The 19,564-nt window shown below is 42.9% G+C and overlaps 1 protein-coding gene across 3 annotated transcripts in view; it reads left to right on the top strand.

Moving 5' to 3' along the window:
• Positions 1 to 19,564, top strand: part of NETO1 (neuropilin and tolloid like 1) — a 296,798-nt gene that overhangs the window by 84,640 nt on the left and 192,594 nt on the right. For all 3 annotated transcript variants that reach the window (XM_073678954.1, XM_073678953.1, XM_073678956.1), the window contains one exon: positions 9,995 to 10,243. In XM_073678954.1, the coding sequence (XP_073535055.1) occupies positions 9,995 to 10,243 (249 nt within the window). The remainder of the gene's footprint in view (positions 1 to 9,994; positions 10,244 to 19,564) is intronic.

Genomic DNA, 19,564 nt, shown 5'->3' on the forward strand with positions numbered 1-19,564 from the left:
GGAGAAGGCGCTAGTGTGCAGGTGTGAATCCCGCCAGGTACTCGTGCACTCTGCCGACGTGCTACCGGACTGAGCTGACCCGCTCAATATGGCTCTTAGAGGAGCTCCGGAGATATGCGTGCACAGCCAAGCAACTAGCTCAAATGATCTGAGCGCGCCACCATGTTTGTGGGCGGGCCTTTTAAAAACTATGCCCTGCCCCACTGCCGCACCATTGGTGACGTCACCTGTGACCAATCAGGCAGTGCCAGGTCACCGGGTCAGCTGGTTCCTGAACCACCAATCACGGTGCGCTATGTCACGGGCATGCTCAGTGCGATGCATTCTAGACTTAGGCTGCAGTGGCCTAGTCTCTCTCCCTAACCTGTGCTTCATGTTGCTAGGCTCAACTACACGAGATGCCACTTGTACCTCTCGTGCATTGGCTAGGCGTTGGGACTGATGGTGATGCTGAGCAGCATCAGCCCTGGCTGAACCAGAATGGGAGACCACAGAATCCACTGATGACTCAGAACCCATTTCTGATCCAGCAAGCACCCAGCACCTAACAATATCAATCTACTCTTCCTGCTCCATATCATGATTAGTGATGAGAGAGCATGCTCAGTGCTGCTCGTTATTCGTTTAAGCATTACGCTACTCAAGATACTCATTACTTGTACAAGTAACTGGGTACTCATCTGCCATGCTTGATTCCCTGCCAAGCACTTGTGGCTGTTTCTAAGCTAATAGACATGGATGGATTGCCTGACAAGCATGGTAATGCCGTATCTTTACTACTGCCATTACTGTGATTGGCCGGCCGCATCTTTTCATTGGGTCTATGTAAGACCCGGTGATGACATGTTGGGCACAGTGCATCCAGAGATAGTGTAGGGAAAGATGTTGTTGGAGAAGGGACAGTGTGTCTGTGTTCCAGCACCTGCTGGTGCAAGATTGAATAAACAGTCCTTTTCAGGGCTAATTCACAATACTACTGTTAGCTGTAGTATTAGTGCAGGCTTAGCTGCTGGAGTAGGACTAGCTTTTTAAAGGCGTTTAGGCAGAGTTCACAATACCTACTAGTGCAACCTTAAAGCAACAGTTTTTTTCATGGCTAATTCAAATAGCTTCTATTCTCAAATAATACTGTCCTGAGCAGTTAGTGTAGGGAAAGTTTATGGAGAAGGGAGAGTGTCTTAGAGGTACCTATTCAGGGATTATGGCCTTACAGTGCTTTGTGCCGGCACGTTACAGCATAAAGTCCTTTCAGAGACAATTTTAATTGATTCTTTTCTCAAATAATACTGTTCTGAGCTTCAATTAGTGTATGGAACGTTTATGGAGAAGGGAGAGTGTCTTAGAGGTACCTATTCAGGGATTATGGCCTTACGGTCCGTTGTGCTGCCACATCACAGCGTAAAGTCCTTTTAGGGCTAATTCAAATAGCTTCTATTCTCAAATAATACTATTCTGAGCTGTAATTAATATAGGGAAAGTTTATGGAGAAGGAAGAGTGTATTAGAGGTATCTATTCAGGCGTTATTATTACTTTACAGTTCTTCATGCTGCAACCTAAAACCAACAGTCCTTATCAGGGTTACATATATTGTATTCTGTTCCCTATTAATACCAATGTTAGCTGAAGTTAGTGTATGTATAGGTGGTTGAGGAGGGATAGTTTTGGATTATAGGAGGAGGACACGAAAAATAATAAACCATGAACCATGTACCCTTTTTGGGGTGGAAAGGGGTGCATAGGAATACACCCGAAAAAAAAAGCAACACCTAATCCTTGGCCTGGGAGCTTGCCCTGTGTGGTTGCTTTGGGGAACAGTTGTCTGGCTTCTCCATCTAGCCATCCTACTGCTTCTTCCTGCCTATTGCAGTGCTGCTGATCCCGACATCTCTGCACTGCTGTGTTCGCTTTTCATGGCACCTTGACAAGTTGGGTCAATGACTTCATCGTCCACCACCTCGTCTTCCACTTCTGCAATCTGGTTTTTCTCCTGACTTGTTGACTAAACAACATCACTTGTTGTCAACTGTGTCTCATCCTCATCAACCGCTTTGGCTGTCACTACACACAATCTCGTCATGTCCCTCTTGGAATGTCCACGGCGAGAGGCCAGAATCAGTAAATGCAAATGTCAACACCTCCTCCAAGCTCCTCGGAGTGTCTAAGTGTGGGATCACTTGTCTCCTGGGACTTGCCATGGTAGGAGGAAGGAGGATCAGGTTGATGATTAGGTAGTCCAGACTCTTGGCTACTGAGACTGGACCGTGTGGAAGACAGGCTGGTGCTGGTAAATATACTGGAAGCATTATCTGCCATACAACCGGCCACCTGTTTGCATTGTTCTGCCTTAAAGAGTGTTGCTCCACGCCCCCCGGCAAAGTGGGACAGGAATCTAGGTCTCATTGATGAGCATATTTGCTGTCCCTCAAAATAATTTATTTATGAATGAAGGCAGGCTGCTTGCCCTCCAAAATTTATAAGTGAGGGCCAGCTGCTGGCCCTCCAAAATTTATAATTGAGGGCTGGCTACTGGCCCCCAAAAATTTATGAGTGTATTTATGAGTTTTCCTTGGAGCATGGGTTGGGAAGAGTGAACAGACTGTAATCAGTGTTGTCCAAAATGCATATAACGCGTGGGTCACAGGAAACGCAGTGGCACATAAAAATAACCATGTCTGCCAGACTTCCAACAGTTAAGACTTCCCTGTCCCCACAAGGAGGAGAACACTCCATCTCCTCCTCCTACTAACATTTCAGGATTGTTGCTTGCCAAAAAATTAGAAAAATTTAGCAAAAAGCCAGTGAGGCAGATATTTTAGAATAATTGCAAATTGTCAACCGAAGATCTGCTCGAAAATGACTCCTGCGTAATTCCATCTTTTTGAAATAAAAAAAGGCCCTTCCAAAATTGAGTGAGGGCCGCCTGATTGCCCTCACAAATTTATGGTACAGGGACGCCTGAGGACCATCCCAATTGTATGGTAGAAGGCCACCTGAGGGCCCTCACAAATATATGAATGAATGCCGCCTGATGGCCCTCCAAAAATTCTGGTTGAGGGCCATCTGATGGCCCTTCCAAACTTATGGACCAGCTTAAGTCCATAAGTGAGGGCGCCATTGCACAATTTTAGGGTGCCAACATGGACAAATCAGGGTCAGATTTAGGCAACTCTTAGCCTTTTTAGGGTCCTTTAGTTATATCTCTATCTCCCCTACTTTGTCCATCATTGTGTGTATAAGGATGCAGTCGTAAAAGAAGCATAGCGTCCCTGTTTACAAGCACTTGTCCACGTTAGGTGGACATTCACAGTAACTGCGTTGGTCAGGAAAAGGTGTTGTTATGAGACACATGCTGGTGTAAGGCAGTGACGGAACACCGCCCAAAATAGTGGTGGATGGGGACTGAGTAGGGATGTACGCCGCCATGAGGTTGTGGAAACCCAAAGTGTCCACAAGCCTAAATGTCAAAATTTCCAGGGCAAGCTGTCTGTAAATGTGTAGTGTTTCGGCCTGTGGCTGAGTGGGTGGCTGAGTATTTTCTTTGTGTTTCAAGGCTTGGGGTAGGGAAAGCTGACCGATGCGTTGGGACAAGGAAGTGGACGTGGTTGCTGATGGTGCTTGCGAATGTGCAATGACAGTTGCAGGGCTGGACACATCCACGACTGCATCCTGGACAGGGGATTTGCAAGCATGTAGCACACTGTGCACTTTTTTCCTTCATCTTCGCCTGGTTCACATGCAAACCTTCCACTTTAGCGTTTGAGTAGACACAGAAGCGGGATGTTTACTCTGATTATGGCGTATGTCATACATCCATTGCCACTCATCACTTGTTATGTTCGGAGGCTGAGCGGAATACCGACGGGCATGTTGGAGCTGGTATTCAACTACTGTCCACTGCTGCTGACAAAGCCTTGCCAAGTACATATTCAGTGTTGACTTCCAGCACATAGGCAGGTTGCAAACCAGTCGGTGAGCCTGCACTTGCAAGTGCTGCTGCAGCACTGCAAGGAAAGCGGCAGCTGTATCTGACTTGCGTAAATGGGCACAACAGCTGGCCATCTTCTCCCTCTGGACACCCCACTGCCTCTGATGGGCCTCTAAAAATTGAGTGTGGGCCGCATGATGACTCTGTGGATATGGTAGAGGAGGAGGACAAAAAGAAACAAAAACATGAACCGTAATCCATTTTTTAGATGGGAACGAATGCATGGGAATAGGAATACACCAGCAAAAAAGGGACACTAAAACCTTGATGAGGAAATTGCCACTTGTGGTTGCCCTGGGGAACAGATGCACGCCTTCTCCCTCTAAAAACCCTTCTGCCAATGATGGGCGTATAAAAATTATTAACCATAGGAAGGATGACACCACAGATACAGAGGCAACCGTCTTATAGCCCAGCTTGGCTACCCATCTCTACTGAAGAGCCTTTCAGATTTTTAAGAGTTGGGTGGAGGACATCATCTCTGACAATAGGGTTCCAGAGCTGCACCCCAACAGTTTGAGCAGCAATCTTTGAACAGTCAATACCCTGAGACCACAGGGGTGTGCATAGCCCCTCACTTTGTCACTGAGGATGATTTCATTCTCCAGGGCTTACTCCAGAGTGGTACTTATGGTGAGATTCTGGTCTGGGCAGCTGTCATCATTCTATTAGATAGATAAGAATTAATGTACAGTATATGTTCGTATGCTTTACTAAAGATGGAATGAATACTTAGCCTAAGAGGTGGAGGAGGTGGGTTATTTTTTTTCTCTTTTTTTATTTTACCTTATATACACATCATTATGCAGGAAAAAAGTTTTTACCTGTAAAATTCATTCCATGCTCGGTTTTGTATGTTTTATTGTCAGTCCATAAAAGTGGCGTAATACTCTGACAACATTGTTCCCAGAAGGAACCTGTGAGTCAGAAATGCATACAGGCATCTTCCCCATGCTGTTTCCACTCCATTTGAGAACTTGTTCCATTAATTTCAGCAATTTTACTGACCCCCAGACCTCCTGGGAGGGTCTGCCTGAAAAATGCTTGAGTTACCCATTGACTTCCATTATACTCATTACTCGAGACGAGCACTCGAGCGGTATGACGTGCTCAATATGAGTAATGAGCACCTGAGTATTTTAGTGTTTGCTCATCACTAATCATGATGTCTGCAGATTGGACTGCGTTTTCATGATTACAAGTGTCTTTTAAAGAAATAGCCAAGCATCCCTAGTAACCACAACTACAGGTTTGACAGGAGTTGGTGAACCCATCCTCTCAAAATAGGTGCAAGCCCCAGTAGTAAGTACATTTATAGCATATCCTGTCATCTCTTTGTAAAACATTGTCATAGACAAATAAAAATACAGTATATTTAGATATTATAGATAGATATTTTAGGAGATTATCATAATTTCATTGTTTTTTTAAGATCCTTAAAAGATTTTTTTATAGAACTTAAAGTTAATTTTAATCAATAGATGTTGGAATAATAATAACTTCCACAATTGGATGTGTTTAAATAAAATGTTCCTGTGCTGAGATAATCTTATAAATGAGCCCCTGCTGTGTACTGTGTATTGGCTGTGTCTGACTATGCAGGAACATAGTCTCATCATACCACATCTCCTGGATAGGGGAGGAAGCAAAAGAGTATACAGACATTACAGCGTGGGATCGCAAATGATTCTTTCTTGTGAGGTAAAACATTTCACTGCCTGTTTTTAAACAATGTTTTACTTCAAAGAAAGAATCATTTGTGATCCCATGCTGTAATGTCTGTATACTAGTTTTTCTTCCCCCTGCCCAGGAGATGTGGAATGATCAGACCATGTTCCAGCACGATGAGACACATCCAGTGCACAGTACACAGCAGGGGCACATTTATAAAATTATCTCAACGCAGGAACATTTTATTTAAACACATCCAATTGTTCAAGTTATTATTATTCCAACATCTGTTGATTAAAATTAACTTTTCTTCATGGGAAAACCCCTTGAACTATATACACTGCTCAAAAAAATAAAGGGAACACTTAAACAACAGAATATAACTCCAAGTAAATAAAACTTCTATGAAATCAAACTGTCCACTTAGGAAGCAACACTAATTGACAATCAATTTCACATGCTGTTGTGCAAATGGAATAGACAGTAGATGGAAATTATTGGCAATTATCAAGACACCCTCAATAAAGGAGTGGTTCTGCTGGTGGGGACCACAGACCACTTCTCAGTACAAATGCTTTCTGGCTGATGTTTTGGTCACTTTTGAATGTTGGTAGCATGAGATGGACTCTACAACCCACAGAAGTTGCTCAGGTAGTACAGCTCATCCAGGATGGCACATTAATGCGAGCTGTGGAAAGAAGGTTTGCTGTGTCTGTCAGCGTAGTGTCCAGAAGCTGGAGGCACTACCAGGAGACAGGCCAGTACGCCAGGAGATGTGGAGGGGGCCGTAGGAGCGCAACAACCGAGCAGCAGGACCGCTACCTCCGCCTTTGTGCAAGGAGGAACAGGAGGAGCACTGCCAGAGCCCTGCAAAATGACCTCCAGCAAGCCACAAATGTGCATGTGTCTGCACAAACGGTTAGAAACGGACTCCATGAGGGTGGCATGAGGGCCCGACGTCCACAGATGGGGGTTGTGCTCACAGCCCAACACCGTGCAGGACACTTGGCATTTATCACAGAACACCAGGATTGGCAAAGTCGCCACTGGCGCCCTGTGCTCTTCACAGATGAAAGCAGGTTCACACTGAGCACATGTGACAGACGTGCCAGAGTCTGGAGACGCCGTGAAGAGCAATCTGCTGCCTGCAACATCCTTCAGCATGACCGGTTTGGCAGTGGGTCAGTAATGGTGTGGGGTGGCATTCCTTTGGAGGGCCGCACAGCCCTCCGTGTGCTCGCCAGAGGTAGCCTGACTGCCATTAGGTAACGATATTAGATCCTCAGACCCCTTGTGAGACCATATGCTTGTGCGGTTGGCCCAGGGTTCCTCTTAATGCAGGACAATGCCAGACCTCATGTGGCTGGAGTGTGTCAGCAGTTCCTGCAAGATGAAGGCATTGAGCTATGGACTGGCCCGCCCATTCCCCAGACCTGAATCCGATTGAGCACATCTGGGGCATCATGTCTCTCTCCATCCACCAACGTCACGTTGCACCACAGACTGTCCAGGAGTTGGCGGATGCTTTAGTCCAGGTCTGGGAGGAGATCCCACAGGAGACCATCCAAAACCTCATCAGGAGCATGCCCAGGCGTTGTAGGGAGGTCATACAGGTACGTGGAGGCCATGCATAATACTGAGCCTCATTTTGACTTGTTTTAAGGACACTACATCAAAGTTGGATCAGCCTGTAGTGTGTTTTTCCACTTTAATTTTGGGGGTGACTCCAAATCCAGGCCTCCATTGGTTAATAAATTTGTTTTCCATTGATAATTTTTGTGTGATTTTGTTGTCAGCACATTCAACTTTGTACAGAACAAAGTATTCAATGAGAATATTTCATTCATTCAGATCTAGGATGTGTTATTTTAGTGTTCACTTTATTTTTTTGAGCAGTGTACATTAAGGCAAATTTACTATTTTGAGTGCTACAAAACTTTGGTGGAAAATGTTTCAAATTTTGCATCTAGTTTTAGGCTGTGTGCCCACAATGCGTTTTTGGTGCGTTCTTTGGTGCGGATTTGCAGCATGGAAACGCTCCCGAAACGCATTGCATACCTTATCCCATGACTACCTATGACATTCTGCAAGTTCTGTGCACATGGTCAGGATTTTTTCTGCGCGGATTTTACTCGCAGAAAAAATACGGACATGACCAATTCATGTTCGTTTCTGCATGCGTATTTGCCTATACAATGCATTGGAAAAACGCATGTAAAATACGCATGCAAAAACGCATCAAAAACACATGTAAAAACCGCATGCATTTTTCTGCCAAGGAGATGCAGAAATACTCAGGAAAATTTCTGCTTCATTTCTGCATCGTGGGCACTAAGCCTTAGACCTTTGTACAATGTACTCAAAACTCTGCATGTATGTCACTTGAAAGGGAGTGAGACTATTTTAGGGAGTAAAACACCTATTTTAGATTCATCCCTCAGACTGTTAGTGAGCTGTGACTCTTGGCAATGGCAGACATACTATAGGTGAAACCTGTGCATACACACAAGTCCAAGAGGTAAGTGGGCCCACTTCTACGTACAAAGCAAATGGAATTTTGCATTATGATAAGCTATTAAATGGCAAAAAAGACCATATATTGTTCCTTCACGGGGTTCCTCTTCTGTCTGTGCCCACTGCTAACTCTTGGCATAGGCATATTTATGTTAGGCTTGTGTGCAGATGTTCAGCCTTTAATCTGAGTGTGTGAAACTCCCAATATACACTTTTCAGGATGAAGTTACTTGAATATTACTGTAGCTTTATGTCTAATTAGAAAGACTTAAAATGTACTCAAAACCACAATTAGGTAAATAGGGGATCTAGAGTAAATAGAGGATCTAGAGTGAATAGGTCCGGACATCCATTAGACCATATAGCACATAAAAAATGAATGATGACAGCATCTGAGTTCATTCTATTGTTTGATGTTTTCACCCTCACAAAAGACCCCTACATATGCAGTGCTTCCAACTGCGGTTACTGCAAAATGCATATTTTACTTAGCAGATGAGTGGAGAAAAACTATTGCAATAATAGAAATTCAATTTTATAGGTGTTTGTTGTGTTATGAATACATAGCCCCAGGTATGGTATAAAGTAATGAATAGTATTCAGTATACCCATTTTCTCATTTACCTAGTCATTATTGACATTTTCTGAATGTGAAAATATATTTTGTATATGGTAATTTCTCCTGGATTGTGCTCTAGTGAAACATAAGGAACCACATTTTATATTTCTTTATAAAGGGTAATATGGGCAGTTATAATGTCTCCTTCCCAACAACATTCTAGGTTTAGAGCATTCAGGCATTTGCACAAGTCTTCATAAATAGGTTTATTAGATATTATTCTATTGAACATATAGCTACTGGTTCTTCAAGCAGTTTTCATGTAAAATAGCTTGAAATATCCCAAAATTTGGTAACTTGTGGTGTCGTTTGTATGCCAGTCTCGGTCAACTCCATCAGTTTTTTTAAAAAATCGGTGGAACTTGGCCTCTAGCAGGTATGGTCAAGCACTGCTAACAAATGCATCATAAGTGGTGTAAATTAAGACACACATGTACTCCAGTCATTGATTGGACTAAATTTCATGTGCTGCCACAGGACAGCTGACAGATGCGCCAAATTCAATAAGAGGGACAAGACTTTGAATGAATTTGGTACATCTTATTCCAGCTTAACTTTCATCCCTTCATCAAGACTGCCATCCAAAATGTCTTTATAGCTTAATAAATTATCCAGGTAATGGTATGATCAAATGGGTTATCCTACCTGGAAGACTGAAGTTGTCCCCAGCCACCCTAGACTCTGGAAATCATCTTTATCCTTGTCGGTATCTCTATGTAGTCCCTTTTCCTCCCCTGAATTCTAAATATATAAATAAATATATAATGCATGGTTGTTCTGAGTCTACCACAGGGATGTCAAACTCAAACACATAGATGGCCAAAATTAAAAACTTGGACAAAGTTGTGAGTCAACTACTATACAGTATAATCGGCCCCACAAAGTCCTCCATACAAAATAATGGCCCCATGTAGGGATGGTGGTTCTGGTGTTGCGGGCCAAATAAAACTACCCTGTGGGCCAGAGTTTGACATGTATGGTCTACCATATTGAAACAACTTTTAATTTGACTCAAAACATGAGGTTTAGGTGTTATATACAGTATATGCCATTGGAATGGTCCTCATTTTGGTATCTAAAACTGCTGTACTATGACTTGCATAATAATTTAGATCTATACATGTAAAATATATTGAACATTTTTAGGATGATTAAGTACAATTTTGTAGTATTTAAAATCTACATTATGCTTTATTTTTCACAGCTGCCCCCAGACAATGCATTGAACTTCATTTTGATGAAAAGTATGCTATAGAGTCGTCTTGGGAATGTAAATTTGATCATATTGAGGTACGAGATGGACCTTTTGGTTTTTCACCAATTATTGGACGCTACTGTGGACAACAAAGCCCTCCTTTTATAAAATCAAGTGGAAGATTCTTGTGGATTAAATTTTTTGCTGATGGTGAACTAGAATCTCTTGGGTTTTCTGCACAATATAATTTTACACCAGGTAAGAAACATAAATTTTCTATTAATCAGTTGGAATTTAATTAGAAATTTGCTATTTTATTATTCTGAAAAACTAAGTTAAAAACGTAAGTGATGTTTCAAAGTTTGCATTTAAAATGCAACTGAAACTAGATTCTAAGTTCACTTACAGCAGTATATTTGGAATATGTACTTAAAATACTGTCATGCTTGAAAGTTTGTGAACTCTTCAGAATTTTCCAGTTTTGCATGGATATGACCTAAAGATACCTCAAATTTTCACACTAATCCTAAAAGTACAGACAATCAAGTTAAACAAACAAGTCAAAAATAGCAGACTTTGTCATTTTTTTATTGAGGAAAATGAACTAATATGTTATGTCTGTGGATGGGATGGCTATGTGTACCTTTAGGATTAGCAGATAGTCAGATAGTTTGAGTCAATTTGAGCCTGGTGATTTCAATCAATAGGATGATAGTCAGATGTAATTGGGCACCTGTTTTTTTTTATAGAACAAGGATCAAAGTCTGATCTTCACAATATTTTTGTAGTGTAAAATGGCAGAAATAAAATAGATTTCTCAGCACCTCAGTATAATAGGTGTTGATGCTCATTAGGCTAGAAAAGGTTAAAAAACTATCTCTAAAGGATTTTTTGACTCAACCAATCGAAAGACAAATCAATTCCATACAAATGGAGGAAATTAAAGACAATTATTACCCTTCTCATGAGTGGGCAACCAAGAAAGATCACACCAAGGGCAAGGTGTATAATAGTCCATGAGGAAACAAAGGAACCTAAGACAAACTCTAAGCAGCTAAAGGTCTCTCTCATTAGTTAATGTTAATGTTCTTGAGTGCACCTTCAGGAGGATGCTGAACAATGGTGAGTATTTCGGGATTGCAAAGAGAAAGCCAATTCACTCTCTAGAAAAAGAACATTAATGCCTTTCTGCGGTTTGCCAAAGATCATCTGTACAAGCCAGAAGGCTATTGTAACAATGTTTTGTGGGCAGAGGAGACCAGAAAAAAAAATTTAATTGAGAAAAAATTATATTTGGAGAAAGAAAAAACACTACTTTGTAGCATAAAAACCTGACACCATATGTGAATGATGGTGATGGTAGAATCACAATTTAGGCTTATTTTGTTAACCGGGACTGCTTGCCATCATTGATATTATAATTAATTCTGAAATTTCCAAGCAAATTCTAAGGGAAAATGTCAAGACATCTGTCCATGAATGTTAAGAGAACATGGGTCATACAGTAAGTCATTGACCCAAGACGCACAAGTTGGTTTGCAAAAGAATTGTTGAAGAGTAAAGTTCCTATTTTGTGTGTGTACCTAGGCTGCAGAATGCTGACAGTTTGTAATATACCACCTGTCAGCATTCTGCAGCATTGCCTAGATACCACACTTGGGGATGTAACCATCTCTCTCCTGATTCTGAAGGAGCTGGTCACACCCCGTCTAGAGTTTTCCTGTTTGTCTGACATCACAACAGACACGATGCCCCCAGTCTCCGCCAGATCTTCCCCTTCCTCCCTGCTTCAGCCTCCCTGTGCCAGCACACAGTGTTAGACAGCTGTAGCAGGACTCTCATCAGTGTGGATGTGTCAGTGAGGATGTGATGTGGGAGACATATAATGGCTCTGTCACCACTGTGGATGTGGTGTGGGTGACATGTGAAGCTCTATCACCACCATGGATCTGATGTGGGGGACATGTGACGGCTCTGTCATCACTGTGGATATGATGTGGGGGACATGTAATGGCTCTGTCACCACTGTGGATGTGATGTGGGTGACATGTGAAGCTCTATCACCAACGTGGATCTAATGTGGGGGACATGTGACGGCTCTGTCATCACTGTGGATATGATGTGGGGGACATGTAATGGCTCTGTCACCACTGTCGATGTGATGTGGGGGACATGTAATGACTCTGTCACCACTGTGGATGTGATGTGGGGGACATGTAACGTGTCTGTTACCACTATGGATGTGATATGGGGGACATGCGATGGCTCCATCATCACTGTGTGTATGATGTGCAATAGATTATTGCCCTACAGATGAGGACACAGGATCGCACCTCTGTCACTTCAAATGCTGGATTGAATGACAGAGGTCAGTGCTGGAGCCAATACTAACAGCCAATGAATGTGCAGTGGGCAGGTCGAGGGCGGTGCTGGACACTGTGGCCGGGGGTGGGGCTAGCTCTGGATGTGAGCTTAGGGAATAAAGAGCCCAGTTTGCTAGCTGGTCTGGTAGAGCCAGATGTAAACAAACTGGATGCAGGGAATGAAGTTAAATTCAGGAGCAACGAAAGTTAGAAGCAAAAAACAAAAAGATACAGTATATGAGTTTTGTATGTTAAGATACAACTCAGATTAGCTAACAAAAATTGGATTTCAAGGTCGTACAACCTTTTTAATCCTATAGAAATTTTGTGGAAGAACATGAAGTGAACAGATCATGGGAGAAAACCCAACAACATAATAGAGTTGAAGCTGTTTTGTATGGAGCAATGGGCTAAAATGTCTCCAAGCCGTTGTGTAGGGCTAATTAACAATTACCAGATATGTTTAGTAGTGTTGAGCCACCCCCGTAGTGTTCGGGTTCGGTTCGGTTCGTCGAACACCGGGATGTTCGAGGAACAAAAACACATAGAAACACATAGAAAACACCTTCAAAGGTCCAAAAGCTGACAAACTGCTCAGAAGACACTCTCTTTAAAAAAGCCGGCCGGCAAATTCAGCAGCGGCATACACCGGTACCCGACAATTTAGACAAGAAGAAATAGAGCATCACACATAGATTAGATAGATAGAAACATGTCAGTCACACATATAAGAAGCACAGTGACAGTGTTGGTTAATGCACTTGTCATTTAGTGTAAAGGATTTATTAAAAAAAATATTAGTGTTTTCATGCACCGTCTCTTTAAAAAAGCCGGCCGGCAATTCAGCAGCGGTAACCGACAATTTAGAACAGAAAGAATAGAGCATCACACATAGATTAGATAGATAGAAACATGTCAGTCACATATATAATAAGTACAGTGACAGTGTTGCTTACTGTACTTGTCATTTAGTGTAAAGGATTTATTTAAAAAAATAATAGTGTTTTCATGCACCGTCTCTTTAAAAAAGCCGGCCGGCAATTCAGCATCTGTACCCGACAATTTAGAACAGAAAGATAGAGCATCACACATAGATTAGATAGATAGAAACATGTCAGTCAGATATATAATAAGTACAGTGATAGTGTTGGTTACTGTACTTGTCATTAAGTGTTAAAATAAAGGATTTATTAAAAAAAAAATTAGCGTGGGGTTCCCCGTAATTTTAGTCTCTAGCGGAGGTTAAGCAGATGGCTGGGGCAGATGTTTGAAGACTGGGAAGGGGGTAATACCCATGGAGCTTCCCAGGCTACTAATATCAGCCCCCAGCTGAATACCTAGCCTTTACTAGCTATAAACCCCTTAATAACATCTGACGTACTAATACGCGTCTGTGCCCTGGGACTTAAGAGCCAGACCCGTATTAGTACGTCATCGCGATCGCGCGCGCACACAGGCTGTGCGGGCGCCATCGCCGCCGGGCGTCAGCTGATTGTCACAGCTGACACCCGGTACTATGTGCAGGGAGCGGTCCTGCACCGCTCCCAGCACATTAACCCCCGCGATGCTGCGATCGAAGTCGATCGAAGTCGATCGCGGCATTGCGGGGGCAAGGGGAGGTGATCGGCGATACTCACCTCCTCTTCCGGCTTCCAGTGCAGTCTGCAAAGGCTTCCCGGGTGTTGCCATGACGACCCGATGTCATCATGACAACATCCGGGTCACCAGAGAGCAGGAAGATTGCTTGGACAAGCGCAGTGCATCTCCAAGCAATCTTCACACTGTGCACTTCTGACAGCCTTCATGGCATAGGGATGGTGCTCCATTCCTGTGCCATGCAGGCGATCAGAAAAAAAAAAGTGAAAGTCCCAGAGTGGGACAAAGTAATAAAGTGTATAAACTGTGTGAAAGTGGAAAAAAAAAAAAAAAATGTGCAAAAATATTATAAAAAAATAAAAAAAATAATACACCAAAAATAAAAATATAATGTACCCATCAATAAATATTATTATAAAAAAAATGAAAAAAAACAATAAAAGTACACATATTTGGTATCGCCGCGTCCAGAACAACCTGACCTATAAAAGTGTCCCACTAGTTAACCCCTTCAGTGAACACGGTAAAAAAAAAAAAAAAAACCCGAAGCAAAAATCAATGCTTTATCACCATACCGCCAAACAAAAAGTGGAATAACACGCGATCAAAAAGACGCATATAAATAAGAATGATACCGATGAAAATGTCATCTCGTCCCGCAAAAAACAAGCCACCATAGAGCTCCATCAGCCGAAAAATAAAAAAGTTATAGCTCTCAGAATAAAGCGATACTAAAAAATATTTTTTTCTATAAAATAGCTTTTATTGTGTATAAGCGCCAAAACATAGAAAAATTATACAAATGTGGTACCGCTGTAAACGTACTGACCCGAAGAATAAAGCTGCCTCATCAATTTTACCACACGCGGAACAGAATAAAAAAAAAAAAAAAAACAATTCCTGAATTGTTGGTTTTTGTTTATTCTGCCTCCCAAAAATCGGAATAGAAAGCGATCAAAAAATGCCACGAGCCTGAAAATGGCACCAATAACAACGTCAAGTCATCCCGCAAAAAACGAGCCGTCACATGACTGTCTGCCAAAATCTGGAAAAATTATAGCTCTCAAAATATGGCGATGCAAAAACTAGATTTTACAAAAAATGCGTCTTTTAGTGTGTGACAGCTGTCAGTCATAAAAACCCCATATGATTCTGGCATTGCTGTAATCACACCGACCCGAAGAATAAAGTCGTCTAATCACTTATACCGCACAAGTGTTTTTTTTTTCACTTTTTCATTATTATGAATCAATTTGTGAAGCACCTGGGGGTTCCAAGTGCTCACTATGCATCTAGAAAGGTGCCTTGGGGGGTCTAGTTTCCAAAATGGGGTCACTTGTGGGGGAGCTCCAAAGTTTGGGCACAGAGGGGCTCTCCAAACGCAATGTGGTGTCCGCTAACAATTTGAGCCGATTTTCCATTCAATTTGTTAGCGGATACCATGTTGTATTTAGAGAGTCCCTGTGTGCCCAAACATTGGAGCTCCCCCACAAGTGACCCCATTTTGGAAACTAGACCCCCCAAGGCACCTATCTAGATGCATAGTGAGCACTTGGAACCCCTAGGTGCTTCACAAATTGATTCGTAAAAATGAAAAAGTGTTTTTTTTTTCACTTTTTCATTTTTACGAATCAATTTGTGAAGCACCTGGGGGTTCCAAGTGCTCACTATGCATCTATAAAGGTGCCTTGGGGGGTCTAGTTTCCAAAATGGGGTCACTTGTGGGGGAGCTACAAAGTTTGGGCACAGAGGGGCTCTCCAAACGCAATGTGGTGTCCGCTAACAATTTGAGCCGATTTTCCATTCAATTTGTTAGCGGATACCATGTTGCATTTAGAGAGTCCCTGTGTGCCCAAACATTGGAGCTCCCCCAGAAGTGACCCCATTTTGGAAACTAGACCCCCCAAGGCACCTATCTAGATGCATAGTGAGCACTTGGAACCCCTAGGTGCTTCACAAATTGATTCGTAAAAATGAAAAAGTGTTTTTTTTTTCACTTTTTCATTTTTACGAATCAATTTGTGAAGCACCTGGGGGTTCCAAGTGCTCACTATGCATCTAGAAAGGTGCCTTGGGGGTCTAGTTTCCAAAATGGGGTCACTTGTGGGGGAGCTCCAAAGTTTGGGCACAGAGGGGCTCTCCAAACGCAATGTGGTGTCCGCTAATTATTCAAGCAAATTTTACAATCAAAAGTCAAATGGCGCTCCTTCCCTTCCGAGCCCTGCCGTGCGCCCAAACAGTGTTTCTTCCCCAAATATTGGGTATCTGCGTGCCCAGGGGAAATTGCACAACAAATTTTGGGGTCCATTTTTTCTTGTTACCCTAGTGAAAATAAAAAAAATTGGGTCTAAAGTAACATTTTTGTGAAAAAAGTTAAATGTTCATTTTTTTCTTCCACATTCAAAAAATTCCTGTGAAGCACCTGAAGGGTTAATAAAGTTCTTGAATGTGGTTTTGAGCACCTTGAGGGGTGCAGTTTTTAGAATGGTGTCACTTTTGTATATTTTCTGTCATAAAGACCTCTCCAAGTGACTTCAAATGTGATGTGGTCCCTAAAAAAATGGTTTTATAAATTTTGTTGGAAAAATGAGACATCGCTGGTCAATTTTAACCCTTATAGCTCCCTAACAAAAAAAAATTTTGGTCCCAAAAGTGTGCTGATGTAAAGTAGACATGTGGGAAATGTTATTTATTAACTCTTTTGTGTGACATATCGCTCTGATTTCAGGGCTTAAAAGTTCAAATTTTGAAAATTGCAAAATTTTCAAAATTTTCGCCAAATTTCCGTTTTTTTCACAAATAAACGCAAGTGATATCGAAGAAATTTTTCCACAATCATGAAGTACAATATGTCACGAAAAAACATTCTCAGAATCAGGGGGATCTGTTGAAGCGTTCCAGAGTAATTACCTCATAAAGTGACAGTGGTCAGAATTGTAAAAATTGGCCCGGTCATTAACGTGCAAACCACCCGCGGGGCTTAAGGGGTTAAAATAGGGGACCCCCCCCAAAAAATGACGTGGGGTCCCCCCTATTTTAATAGCTAGCAAAGGCTAGGCAGACAGCTGGAGGCTGATATTAATAGCTCAGGAAGGGTGCCATGAATATTGGCCCCCTCCCAGGCTAGAAACACCAGCCGTCAGCCGCCCCAGAAATGGCGCATCCATAGGATGCGCCAATTCTGGCAATTAGCCTCGCTCTTCCCACTGCCCTGTAGCGGTGGCAGTGGGGTAATAGGGCTGGGGTTGATGTCAGCTTATAATGCCAGCTGACATCAAGCCCAGGTTAGTAATGGAGAGGCGTCTATAAGACACCACCATTACTAACCCCATAGTGAAAGTTAAAAAATACACAAACATCAAGAATAAAGTCCTTTAATTGAAATAAACACACAATTCTTTATTGTTCTAAATTAAACCATACTTACCATCACGCCCATTCCAGCTGAAGCCAACGATCTCCTGCAATAAAAGAAAAATAATAAAGCAACATCATCCTTACCGTCTCGCTGTGACGGCATCCAGATGAGCCAAGGTCATGTCCAATGAACTCAGCTCACCTCATGCACGTCACTGACAGCGTGGGAAAATTCTCCTGCACTCAGCGCTTCAGCGTGGGAGAATTCTCACGCTGAAGCGCTGAGTGCAGGAGAATATTCCCATGCTGTCAGTGACGTGCATGAGGTGAGCTGAGATCATTGGACATGAACTCACCTCATGCACATCACTGACAGCGTGGGAAAATTCTCACGCTGAAGCGCTGAGTGCCGGAGAATTCTCCCACGCTGTCAGTGACATGCATGAGGTGAGCTCATGTCCAATGAACTCAGCTCACCTCATGCTCGTCACTGACAGCGTGGGAAAATTCTCCTGCACTCAGCGCTTCAGTGTGAGAATTTTCCCAAGCTGTCAGTGACGTGCATGAGGTGAGCTCATGTCCAATGATCTCAGCTCACCTCATACACGTCACTTACAGCGTGGGAGAATTCTCACGCTGAAGCGCTGAGTGCAGGAGAATTTTCCCACGCTGTCAGTGACGTGCATGAGGTGAGCTGAGTTCATTGGACATGAGCTCACCTCATGCACGTCACTGACAGCGTGGTAGAATTCTCCTGCACTCAGCGCTTCAGCGTGAGAATTTTCCCACGCTGTCAGTGACGTGCATGAGGTGAGCCGAGTTCATTGGACATGACCTCGGCTAATCTGGATGCCATCACAATGAAACACTGAGTAGCGCAAGCAAGCCTGGCTTCTCAGTGTCTGCGGGATGACAGGCTGGATGGCAGCGTTCTGCTGCGGTCCAGCCAGTCATCTCGATGTAGCAGAGCTGAAGCTGTCGTGGGAACCATGGAAAGGTAAGGATGATGTTGGTTTATTATTTTTCTTTTATTGCAGGAGATCGTTGGCTTCAGCTGGAATGGGCGTGTTTGTAAGTATGGTTTAATTTAGAACAATAAAGAATTGTGTGTTTATTTCAATTAAAGGACTTTATTCTGGGTGTTGTGTTTTTTTTAAATACTTTACTAGAAATTCATGGCGGTCATGTCTAATACTGGCGTGACCCCATGAATTTTGGGCTTAGGGCCAGCTGATAATACCAAGCTGGCCCTAACCCCTTTATTACCCAGTGAGCCACCGCACCAGGGCCCTGGATGAGTTGGGTACAGCGCCAGAAGATGGCGCTTCTATGAACGCGCCATTTTCCGGGGTGGCTGCGAACTGCATTTTGCAGCGGGGGGGCCCAGAAAGCTTGGGCCTCCCTGCGCTGCAGATTCCAGCCCCCAGCTGCCTAGTTGTACCTGGCTGGACACAAAAATAGGGCGAAGCCCAATGTATTTTTTTTTTTATTATTTCATGAATTTCATGAAATAATTAAGAAAAAAAGGGCTTCCCTATATTGTTGTGTCCGGCCAGGTACAAATAGGCAGCTGGTGGTTGGGGGCAGCCCGTTCCTGCCTGCTGTACCTGGCTGGACACAAATATAGTGCGATGCCCCACTTCAATTTTTTTTAATTATTTCCGGAAATTCATGAAATAATTAAGAAAAAAAGGCCTTCCCTATATTGTTGTATCCGGCCAGGTACAAATAGGCAGCTGGTGGTTGGGGGCAGCCCGTTCCTGCCTGCCGTACCTGGCTGGACACAAATATAGTGCGAAGCCCCACTTCAATTTTTTTTAATTATTTCAGGAAATTCATGAAATAATTAAAAAAAAATTGATGTGGGGCTTCGCACTATATTTGTGTCCAGTCAGGTGCAGCAGGCAGGAACGGGCTGCCCCCAACCACCAGCTGCCTATTTGTACCTGGCCGGACACAACAATATAGGGAAGCCCTTTTTTTAAAAATTATTTCATGAAATAATTTTAAAAAAATTGACGTGAAGCTTCGCTCTATATTTGTGTCCTGCCAGGTACAGCAGGCAGGAACGGGCTGCCCCCAACCACCAGCTGCCTATTTGTACCTGGCCGGACACAACAATATAGGGAAGCCCTTTTTTTCTTAATTATTTCATGAAATAATTTAAAGAAAATTGACGTGGGGCTTCGCCCTGTTTTTGTGTCCAGCCAGGTACAACTAGGCAGCTGGGGGCTGGAATCCGCAGCGCAGGGAGGCCCAAGCT

Source organism: Phyllobates terribilis, unplaced genomic scaffold, assembly GCF_046119375.1.
Source record: "Phyllobates terribilis strain yellow unplaced genomic scaffold, ASM4611937v1 Scaffold_4__5_contigs__length_816908805, whole genome shotgun sequence".
Classification (NCBI taxonomy): domain Eukaryota; kingdom Metazoa; phylum Chordata; class Amphibia; order Anura; family Dendrobatidae; genus Phyllobates; species Phyllobates terribilis.